Source organism: Hyla sarda, chromosome 3, assembly GCF_029499605.1.
Source record: "Hyla sarda isolate aHylSar1 chromosome 3, aHylSar1.hap1, whole genome shotgun sequence".
Taxonomy (NCBI): Eukaryota; Metazoa; Chordata; class Amphibia; order Anura; family Hylidae; genus Hyla; species Hyla sarda.
In genome coordinates this window covers 211,197,255-211,209,255 of record NC_079191.1, presented here as the reverse complement: position 1 = coordinate 211,209,255, position 12,001 = coordinate 211,197,255, and the positions used below count along the sequence as shown (strand labels likewise).

Here is a 12,001-nt window from a genome sequence, read left to right as displayed (position 1 = left end):
GAGGGGTCCTCTGTAATGCTTGTCCTACCGCCAGCCTTCCCAAGAGCGATAGGGAGAAATAGAATAATGGAATGCTGAAAACAGTCGGAACTTTACTGAAGATTTTATGCAAGCTTCATAACTGGAACAGTCTCTATACAGGCAAAGTCTCTTAGAGATTGACAGTGGTTGGGACCTTAATTGTTTTAGAGTCCGTAGACTGATATGCGCTGTTCCACTGGATTTAGGGGATTTAGTTTCGGTCCAGTAGTCATGCTAGCTTTAGCGGGGGTTTAGTTTAGGCTGAGGCTGGCAGGTTTTCTGGCCTAGCTTGTCTTTGAAAGTTACGCAGATCGGTCCTGCTAGTCCGGCATCCACGAGAGCGGCAACCCAAGAGAGCGATAATTGGCTACAGCTCCCTCATATGGGCAGGGGCTGGACTAAAGCTAATTGGTCCAATACTGCTGTCAATCATCTTTACATAGAGTTATGGGTAAACATGTGACCCAAGGACCTCCAAAGGTCCTCCAACATACCATAGAGGAATCAACACAGTCACATGACCGAAGGTCCTGCGACGCCACACAGGTAGGCACACTAATATGCATTATATTAAAGATATACATTATTAAATATGTACACAGAAACATTATAAAATTAGAAAAGGAGGAGGCGACTAGGGGCTGTCCCACCTGGGGGACCCTACCTGAACGTAGTAACTCTGACTTTGGGGACCACCATACAAGGTACGGTATGCAATACGGTACCGGGAGACCACACTAGCCTTACAGTGGAGATTGTATCATCTTTACCAGTGCACAGCATGTAGCAGCATTATCCTGGAATAAAAGGTCATGCTGCATGGTCAGTAACCACTTGAATTATTCACGTAGGCACTAAATGATTTACTAGGTAAAAACTACGTGTTGTGTCCCCATGGGATTTTGAGGCCTCTACTACAAATGATTCAACATAGGAAAAGAAGTGTATTAAAAGTGTAAAAATCCAGTGCAGATCCCTACATTCCTTATTCAGTATAGCAACAGGCACAAGATTTGTTACATTGCGAAATATCTGCAGAACTGTAAAAGTTTACAGCACAAATCTAAATAAGTAGGAAGAGGAGACTTCAGGCGAAGGCAAGAGCTGCTATCAATCTGCCATGACTCAGCACTCCCCTCCTCCTGTCCCCTAGTGTCACACATGAACCGTCAGCTGATCCTCACAGCTCTGCCTGCTCTAGCACTATACCAACACACCTAACATTACAATAGCTCACACATACCCAGCTTTATCCGTCACTTCCATAGCTGACACTAAGCCTGCCTGTCCTTTCATCACTACCAGCCATGTCTTCTAAGGTGGGGAAACAAGACCAACAAGCGGAAGGCCAGGATTCCAAGCTGACTTTTCAGTACACCAGGAAGAGGGGCTATGACATAACCCGTGACCCCCATCTCAACAAGGTACTAAGAGCTACAATAATGTAGCGAAAAAGCATTGTTTTCTATGAGATAAGTGCTTGAAAAATTTCAATTGGGCATATTACCGCCATTAAAATGTACATAAAATGTAACTTTTTTTCGTTTGCACACCTTAGAACACTGTTATACCGTATTGCAGGACCTGTTGTATGTGTTGCAGGATCAAGGCAGTTTTTCGTGTCTCTGCTAGTGTTATATTGTCTATGGACTGGAGTATTTATCATGTCTGTTGGGCAGCACAGGAATAAGGTAGTACAGTGGTCCCTCAACATACGATGGTAATCCGTTCCAAACCATCGTATGTTGAGGGATCCGTGCAATGTATAGGACAGTGTTCTACAACCTGCGGACCTCCAGATGTTGCAAAACTACAACACCCAGCATGCCCGGACAGCCAACGGCTGTCCGGGCATGCTGGGAGTTGTAGTTTTGCAACATCTGGAGGTCCGCAGGTTGAAGACCACTGGTAGAGGAAGTTGTACTCACCTGTCCCCGCCGCTCCGGACCATCACCGCTCGTCACCGCTGCCCGGGATGTCGCCTTCCATCACAGTCGCCGCATCCCCGGGGTGTCCCTGACACTCCGGCAAGGCCTCTGCTTCCCCGGCATCCTCGCTCTCCGTCGCCGCCATCACGTCACCACACACGCCGCTCCTATTGGATGACGGGATAGCGTGTGCAGCGACGTGATGACGACGATGGAGAGTGCCGACGATGCAGGGGATCCCGAAGAGGACACGCCGGAGCCCCGAGGACAGGTAAGTGATCGTCAGCGGACCACACGGGGCACCGTAAACGGCTATCCGGTGGCAGCTGAAGCAGTCAGCGCTGCCGGATAGCCGTTTATGCGATGGCCCCGACATACAAAAGCATCGTATGTTGATGCTGCCTTCAACATGCGATGGCCTCTGAGAGATCATCGTATGTTGAAATGATCACATGTCGGGGCCATCGTAGGAGGGGGGGGGGGGGGTGTCACACTGTAATTTCCCATGATTAATAAGACTTATCTTAAAAATGTTGAATTAAAAAGAAATTAACAAATGTGCATTTTCTAGCATAATGTTTCCCAAACACGGCCCTCAAGTACCCCGAACAGGTCAGGTTTTCAGGATTTCCTTAGTCTTTCACGGGTGATCTAATTCTAGTCAGTGCATCAGGCCTCACCACAAGTGTTCTCTGTATGGGATATCCTCAAATCAGGACCTGTTGGGGGTAATTGAGGACTGTGCATGGGAAACACTGGCATAGCACCACTTCTCCATAACACTACTGTGCGATCACATTTGTTTCATTCAGTGTGAATTGAAGTCTGCAGAGCCATTCACAGTGTATGATCAAGTTGTGTTATGTGAGATGCAATTTTGCTGTGTTTGACATTTGTATTAGGCTGTAATTCCACTTGATTTTTGGGGGGGAAAACGCCAAGAAAGATGCCAATTCTGCCGCATGGCGTTTATTCGGCCAAAAAATGCTGCGACCAGATGTTAGCCGTAAATCAATGAGAAATCGCAAAATTCTTTTTCCACTTGACGTTTTTCAGTTGGGTGTTTTTTTTAATCCATTTGGCGTTTTTTTCACTCATTTTTGGCGTTTTTCAGCACCTTGGCAGTCTTGCAAAATTGTAGCATGTTGAGCCTATGGCATTTTTCCCCCTGAAATCGTGGCGTTTTTTTCCCATAGTAGTCTATGTGGGTTTAAACTTTTGCGTTTTTGAAGGCGGTTTTTATTCTTTTTTGGACTTTAGCGATCCAAAAAAGTGATGGAGACTTTTTTTAAAATCAAATTTCGCAGGGTACCATTAAAGAAAAAAATTATAAAAAAGATACAGTAGTGATGGAAAAATTGTATTTAACAAAATTTTTCATTTTATAACAACATTTTTTATAATTTTTTTTAAATAGGGATCAATTTATGTGTGCGGGCAGGGCATTAAAAATGCATTTTTCACTTTTTTTTTAGGTGGTACTACTACTCCCAGCATGGAACACACTGTACTAATTGATAGATCGCCCCGGGTCTGTTGCTATCCTCCTATATAATGTATAGATGTGGCCAGCCGCTTTTCTATGGTCCTCTGCACTGCCGTATATATATACACCTATTCATATTTCCCACAGAGAGCTGTGATTGGCCAGATGGTTCCACGCAATCACAACTCTCTGTGGGAAATATGAATAGGTGTATATATACGTCAGTGCAGGGGACCATAGAAGAGTGGCAGTCCGCATCTATACATTATACAGGAGGATCACGGCGGGTGTCAGGAGAGACATTCACTGTGATCTTTCTTTAACTGTAGGTAGTACTGCTCCCAGCATGGAGAAGAGTGTGCTCCATGTTGGTAGTAGTAGTACCTGCTGTTAAGGACAGATCACAGCAAGTATCACTCTTGACATCCGATGCGATCGTCCTATCTATTTCAGAGATGCGGAGCGGCTTTCTCCTGCGCTCCACATCTCTGCACTATACTCCGGGCCGGCTAGTGATATGAATAGAACATCACTTATTCATATTTCCCACTGAGAGCAGGGACTGGCTGCAACCATCCGGCCAATCACCACTCTGGTCTGAAAATATGAATGAGTGACGTTTTATTCATATCACTGGCCGGAGTACAGAGCAGAGATGTGAGCACTGTATAGAGCGGCTTCACATCTCTGCAATAGATCTACTAATAAACGATCGCATCACTCCTGACACCCGGGGCGATATGTCTATTAGTACAGGTACTACTACTCCCATCATGAAACAGTCTGTTCCATGTTGGAAGTAGTAGTACTATCTAAAAAATCTTTAAAAAATTGAGAAAAAAAAGTGATACACATTTTATTAAAAATGTATTAAAAGTTCATTATAAAAATAAAAATGTCCTTAAATACCTTTTTTCCCATCCCTACTGCATCCTTTTTTCTTTTTTTTGGGAAAAAAAAACCCACCAAAGTGGCCAAAAAATGCAATTTCAACTCAAATGCAAAAACGCCAGAAAAAACGTCAGGCGCAGGAAGTTGCACTGGCATTTTTTTCTGGCTTTTTTTATCAGTGAAAAAAACCCTGGGAAAAGAAACCAAGTGGAATCCTAACCTCAGGCCTCACACACAAAGCATGTGAACCTGCGAACACCACCTTAAAGCATTACTGTCATTTGAAACAACTTTTGACATGTTGCCCAGACATGTCAAATGGTGAGGTCGCCTTGGGTCTCAATCCTGAGATCAGCTACGATTGCTAGTTATAAGACGGTAAAATGCGTGGCAGTGCGTCGCTCACTCCTCGGCTGTCATAAATCTATGCAGTGAAAAGGTTGGATGTGAAGGACAATGAGTGGAGTGCGATGCTTAGCACTTTACCGGCTTATAACTTGTGATCAATGTTGGTTTTAGGAGTGAGACTCTGGTGCGATCTTAACTTTTGACATATCTGGGCAACATGTCAAATGGTATTTTAAATGACAGCAACACTTTGCCATACACGGAATATTACATTTAGCCAAACCCACTTTTGGTGGGTTCAGCTGACTGCCTAAGGTGTATGATGCTCTCCCACCCGCTACCCACCAACTATTGGGAATACAGAGCAAGATGGCAGCTGTCCCCAGAAGGGCGCCATAAGATCTCTCTTTCCCATCTGAAGAGACTAGTACTATAAATGAAGCATTACAGCTGGGGCCTTGTTACAGATTGTGCACTGGGGCCCAGAAACCTTAATACTAGATACTGGGCATAGTCAAAAATCATATGATCACATGACCTCATGTAGTATACAGTTCTGTTGCTTTGCTTTTTATCAAGACAGTTTAGGCAGTTTGACATATTACGTAACTGTTACCTTTTTGGCTCCAAAACCCTGTCCTCCTGTGGTTTAAGTAAACTGAACTTAGACACCAGTATATTGTTCTATGAATATTCATGTTTGGTTCATCTGGACCGTGAAGCTGGATTGGTATATATTATACTCTGGATTGTCCTATATAAGATAGCACTTATAGGATGTACTGCAGCTCCTGTGTCTTCGGTAAGGGATAGTTTTTTAAGGGAAATTACATTTTTTCATATTATTATATGTTGTGGTGAGCCACGGATGTTATGGCGGGACCACGAGGTGTATCGTGTAGGTAGCGGGGCCAGATGGTATTAACCCCTGGGGCAAGATGTTATTAACCCCTAGTGTTCGTGACGCCAGGATGTGGTTGTATGGTGTTGGGCACCGCCGACAACCAGCCCAAAACGGCATATAGTAAATGAGAGTCCAAAGCAGGGTTTTGATGTAACTGGAACTTTACTGAAGAAGTCAGTATAACAGTCTTTACAAATAGCCATCTTCCACAGAGGTGACCGGGACACAGGGAACCTCTCAGGCTTGCTTGGACTTGTAGTTGCAGTAATAATGATGCAGGCCACTGTACTACTGTTATAACTTTGGTAGGGACAGTAGAGACTTGACTTGTACTCATAGATTTGATGTGTCTGCAGATTTATAGGCTTTGGCCTAGATATGCTGGACTTGACTTGTACAGGACTTGTGCTTGCTTTTGGATCCAGGAGGTAAGAGTGTGGGGACCACAGCCCCTTATATATCAGGGGGCTGGACTAAAGCCCATTGGTAGCTGGTTGCCTGGGGTTACCTGTGTCTCTGGAACTCTGGGTATATCATGTGATCACCTATCACATGACAGATCACATGACCTTAGGAAGGTCCCATACAGGTAAACGTCCGAACAACCTTCATATATTACTTACATTTACTGTACAATACATATAATAGATGTACATACTTAATATACAAGACAATACCATATAATGACTTAGGGAGACCCTGCAGGAGAGCCCTGTGGACTTGAGGGACTCTACCTGAGGGGACATAAGGACTGTACAGAACCATGTTCTGTACCGGGACACCGCAATGTTATTGTCATTGTTATAGATCATTAGGTTTTGCTGTGGCAAATAATAAAACTAGAAAGTAAAAACTATTATCACAGTAATAATCTATAGAAGAAATGGAGACATCAGTGAGGTGCAGTACAGCCGGTCTGTATTATGCCATACATTGATGTAACCTGCTTTTTATACTTTCTAAGCATACACTGTAAATACTGAAACGTAGTGGTGTCAGTATTTACAGTGTACACCCTCTTTGTGCAAGACTAAACAAAACCCTGAACATCCAGAATATACAGAAGTGAACTGGCTGTGCCCCCAGCACAAGATAACAGCTGACAGGAAAGCATGTGCATTGGAAAGTACGTGTATGGGAGAGAAGATGCTGGATCAGCCCAACTTCACCATCTCTGATTACACAGCACAATATAGGGGGAGTGACATTTACATCAGCTGCTTATTGTCACCATGTTGTGCGGTCAGTGTACAATAATCGAAAGGCAAGCACGAGCAGGGAGGAGCAAACAGGAACACTCGTCTTATGTCTGAGACGATTCAGGACACCCCTATACAGCAGTGAAGTTGGTACTGTCCTGAAAGACGCTTATAAATGGCATAAGAGAAATATTGGTACTGCTGACTGATGGCTGTCACTCTATGCACAGCAGCAACGCACAGTATAAGTGCATGTCTCTATAGCAGGGGTCCCCAACCTTTTTTGGAGTTGTACCTCCACATGTTTAGAAATAAAATAGTTGTTATTTTTTCAAATGTTTATGCTTTTCTTTACTCCATATCTTCCCAGTCCCTACTTCTCTCCCATTTCCCCAGGCTCCCTATTCCTCTCCCCAGGCTCCCTCCTCCTCCTCCCATCTCCCCGGGCTCCCTACTCCTCTCCCCATCTCCCCAGGCTCCCTACTCCTCCTCCCATCTCCCCAGGCTCCCTCCTCCTCCTCCCATCTCCCCGGGCTCCCTACTCCTCTCCCCATCTCCCCAGGCTCCCTACTCCTCCTCCCATCTCCCCAGGCTCCCTACTCCTCCTCCCATCTCCCCAGGCTCCCTACTCCTCTCCCCATCTCCCCAGGCTCCCTACTCCTCCTCCCATCTCCCCGGGCTCCCTACTCCTCCTCCCATCTCCCCAGGCTCCCTACTCCTCTCCCCATCTCCGCAGGCTCCCTACTCCTCTCCCCATCTCCCCAGGCTCCCTACTCCTCCTCCCATCTCCCCAGGCTCCCTACTCCTCTCCCCATCTCCGCAGGCTCCCTCCTCCTCTCCCCATCTCCCCAGGCTCCCTACTCCTCCTCCCATCTCCCCAGGCTCCCTACTCCTCTCCCCATCTCCCCAGGCTCCCTACTCCTCCTCCCATCTCCCCGGGCTCCCTACTCCTCCTCCCATCTCCCCGGGCTCCCTACTCCTCTCCCCATCTCCCCAGGCTCCCTACTCCTCTCCCCATCTCCCCAGGCTCCCTACTCCTCCTCCCATCTCCCCAGGCTCCCTACTCCTCTCCCCATCTCCGCAGGCTCCCTCCTCCTCTCCCCATCTCCCCAGGCTCCCTACTCCTCCTCCCATCTCCCCAGGCTCCCTACTCCTCTCCCCATCTCCCCAGGCTCCCTACTCCTCCTCCCATCTCCCCAGGCTCCCTATTCCTCTCCCCATCTCCCCAGGCTCCCTACTCCTCCTCCCATCTCCCCAGGCTCCCTATTCCTCTCCCCATCTCCCCAGGCTCCCTATTCCTTTCCCCCATCTCCCCAGGCTCCCTACTCATCCTCCCATCTCCCCAGGCTCCCTACTCCTCTCCCCATCTCCCCAGGCTCCCTACTCCTCCTCCCATCTCCCCGGGCTCCCTACTTCTCCTCCCATCTCCCCAGGCTCCCTACTCCTCTCCCCATCTCCCCAGGCTCCCTATTCCTCCTCCCATCTCCCCAGACTCCCTACTCCTCTCCCCATCTCCGCAGGCTCCCTCCTCCTCTTCCCATCTCCCCAGGCTCCCTACTCCTCCTCCCATCTCCCCAGGCTCCCTACTCCTCTCCCCATCTCCCCAGGCTCCCTACTCCTCCTCCCATCTCCCCAGGCTCCCTATTCCTCTCCCCATCTCCCCAGGCTCCCTATTCCTCTCCCCCAGCTCCCCAGGCTCCCTACTCCTCTCCCCATCTCCCCATCTCCCCAGGCTCCCTACTCCTCCTCCCATCTCCCCAGGCTCCCTATTCCTCTCCCCATCTCCCCAGGATCCCTACTCCTCCTCCCATCTCCCCAGGCTCCCTACTCCTCTCCCCATCTCGCCAGGCTCCCTACTCCTATGCCCATCTCCCCAGGCCCCCTACTCCTCTCTCTATCTCCCCAGACCCCTTGCCCCTCATCCTATGTCTCCAGGCCCCCTGCTCCTCATCCCCAGCACCACTGATTCTTTTACCTCCCACAGCCCCAAGCTACAGTCATTGTGACAACTATGTTGGTTGTCATTCAGTTTTCCTAGACTACCCAGTTCAGGTTACCTGGGTTCAGATTGCACCAAGCTGAATGTGTGATACGCCTCGGGGGTTATAGGGTAGTTGGGGTGTTGCTGTTCTGGATAATAAAGGGTGCTGTTAACCCTTGTCACTCGTGACGCCAGGGTGTGGGTTAAATACTGTAATGGTGCTAGGGCCTATCGCCACCCTTCCCAAGAGCGATAGGTGAGTGCGTAATAAACGGATTGTCCACAACCACTGTTTAACTGAAAACTTGCAGGCACTTTAGTGTTCTCCTGATAACGAATTCTCTCTTCAGGAGGCAAATTCACATGCTTAGGGGTGTACAGTTCTCTGTGTCGGGCCTTCATTTTGTCCATCAACTCAGCCAGCTCGGCTTACTGATGGGCCCTTTCTCTTTGTGCAGTTGGGATTGGTGGGAGTGGCTTCCCAGGTATAGGTTGTAGAACCGCGTGCATATATTCAATGAATCCCAGCTCGTCCCCAAAAATCCACTGGGGCAAATTTTTGTGAGCCCGGTCGTGCACTCTGCAAGCTGGACAGGAGTATTTCAGGCTCAGGGCTGGAGGAGGAAGAAAAGGCCGCCTCCAGCAGGATACTCACTGTAGACTCCTCCGATGTGATCTTGGCCCACGAGCCCCAAGTCCGATGGTGAGGGGACAATCTCACCGGCGATGCTACTCCAGGTGTCCCAGCGCAGTCTCCTGGAGGTGTATCCAGTCATCATCATCGTCGGGCAGTGGGGGAAGATTGCAGGCCCCCTCTTCGTCCAATGACAACCGCTGCAGACGGTCAGCAAGTTCGTGGAACAGTTGGGCTGCGACCGCCACATCTTTCCTTTGTTCCGGCGCCATCTTGGTGCTCTCACCACGTGGAACGCTGCTCTGCTCCATGTCTGTACTCTCCGGCTCTCTGTGCAGACTGAAGAGGTCGCTGTGCAGGGTGTCCTTTATACTGGGCTTCCCGTAAATGGTGGCCAGCAGGAAGGACGTCATCGGTGCAGCCCCGACTTCCTGTCCTCCCAGAAACAACTCCTCTGTCTCTAAGTTCCCTTTTGGCTGTGATACAACAACTTGACGTGGAGCAGCGAGGGACTTTTTCGCGTGCTTCTCCGGCAGCAGGTTAACTCTTCCTGTGCTGACCGGACCAGAGGATCGTAGCATGTATTTATTTTGCAGTTTACACATTCTTGCAGCAAATAAATCTTCGCCTCCCCCCTTACTTTTCGCGTGGCCCCCTTGTAATGCACACCACACGCACCGCTCTTGTACACAGAAATGCGGTGTGCGACACATCAATAAAGTCCATTATATTGGGGGGAGTTCACTTTCACTAGTGGCAACAGCAGCAGGCACACACCCGAATCCTGTTCGTGACGCCAAAAAGGCTTTGTGGTACGCCTCAGGGGTTATAGGGTAGTTGGGGTGTTGCTGTTCTGGATAATAAAGGGTGCTGTTAACCCTTGTCACTCGTGACGCCAGGGTGGGGGTTAAATACTGTAATGGTGCTAGGGCCTATCGCCACCCTTCCCAAGAGCAATAGGTGAGTGCGTAACAAACGGATTGTCCAAAACCACTGTTTAACTGAAAACTTGCAGGAACTTTTACTGAAGATTTTTTGTAGCAGGCAATATCAATAACAGTCCAGATAACAGAGTCTATTTCTAGTTGAGCAGCGATTGACAGTTGGTTGGGATCAGATAAGCTTAATTTAGCTTTTAGAAGATTCCGTAGCATAGATCCGCTGGATTTAGGGGTGCATTTAGGTCCAGTGATCTTGCAGAGAGTAGCGGGGAATTGTTGATGTATAACAGCTTTGGTATAGGCCGAGGCCGCAAGGCTTTGGCCTAGAAAATATACTTGAAAGTTACGGAGGTCCAACCTCGTTCAGTGACAGCAACCCAAGAGAGAGATTAATGGCCGCAGCTCCCTTATATGGGCAGGGGCTGAGCCATTTTGGATTGGTCCATAACAACTGTCACTCACCATTACACGGCATTGTGGGTGATCATGTGACACAAGAACCACCTAAGGTCCTTCAAAATACCATAGAGTTCTAAGTAACGGGTCACATGACCTAAGGTCATGCGACGCCAAACTGGTGAGTAATGAAATATACATATTTACAATAATAACTTTTATAAATATTAATTTACTAAGGGGTGACTAGGGGCTAACTAGGGAAGCGGACCCCCACAGTCCTAGGGACTCTGACTTTGGGGACCCCCCCACCAAGACACAGTATGAAATACGGTGCCGGGACACCACAAATGTACATACATAAAGTGCAAAGTGCTAACATAAGGTACAAAATACATAGACAAAAATAGATACCCATATGTACACACCAAGAGCTCACAGGGACACCCACCCCTATGTCCTTCCTTTCGGGGGTCACTTTATGTATGCTCTTTCTGCTTGGCACAATCTGTACCCAGTTTACCTTCAAAGAGGCATATACCCTTAGGCTCCTTTCACACTATGAGCGTTCATCTGTTATTAAACATCCGTTTTCTTTGTAAAAGCAGATGTATAATAATAGATGAAATAACGGTGCTAATGGATGAATAATGTCCGTCAAAATAACAGGCATATTCATCCATTAAGACCCGTTATAACATCTCTCATGTACGGCCGTTTTAACACCTCTGCCTACAGACTCCCACAGCCAGGACTACTACTACTTCCATCATGAAAAAGACTTGCTTCCATGATGGGAGTAGTAATTCCCTGCTACGGGAGTCTACCTGTGGCTGGGGAGGCTACATTAGTGTTTGTACTACTACCCCCATCATAGAACAGAGTATGTTCCATGATGGGGGTTGTGGTACAGGGCTGAGGGATTGATCGCACCAGGCCTCACTTCTGAGACCCATTGCGATCAGAAGTTATTAAGTAGGGGAGCGAGGGGCATGCTCCGCAACCCTGCGATGTATCGTGTGTTTTTACATTCATTTTTAACCCCCCCCCCCCTGGGGAGCCCTGGGGCTCCCAGCGTTTTTTTTTTAAATGAACAGTGTGAGTGGCAGCGGGGGCCATATGCATTTTGAAAGCGCTGTGGGGGGGGCAAGATATATAGCGCTGCAGGGGGGGCAGACATATAGCCTATATATCTAGCCCTCCAGCGCATTTAGAATATGTCCCCTCCCCCCGCGGGTACATTAATAAAGATATGACCCCCCGCCAACGCAT

At 48.0% G+C, this 12,001-nt stretch overlaps 1 protein-coding gene across 1 annotated transcript in view; it reads left to right on the top strand.

Moving 5' to 3' along the window:
* Window positions 1-1,115: 1,115 nt before the first annotated feature.
* Window positions 1,116-12,001, top strand: part of ME1 (malic enzyme 1) — a 322,523-nt gene continuing 311,637 nt past the window's right edge. Inside the window, exon 1 of the mRNA XM_056565973.1 lies at window positions 1,116-1,445. Coding sequence (XP_056421948.1) covers window positions 1,329-1,445 — 117 coding nt within the window. The 5' untranslated portion in view covers window positions 1,116-1,328. The remainder of the gene's footprint in view (window positions 1,446-12,001) is intronic.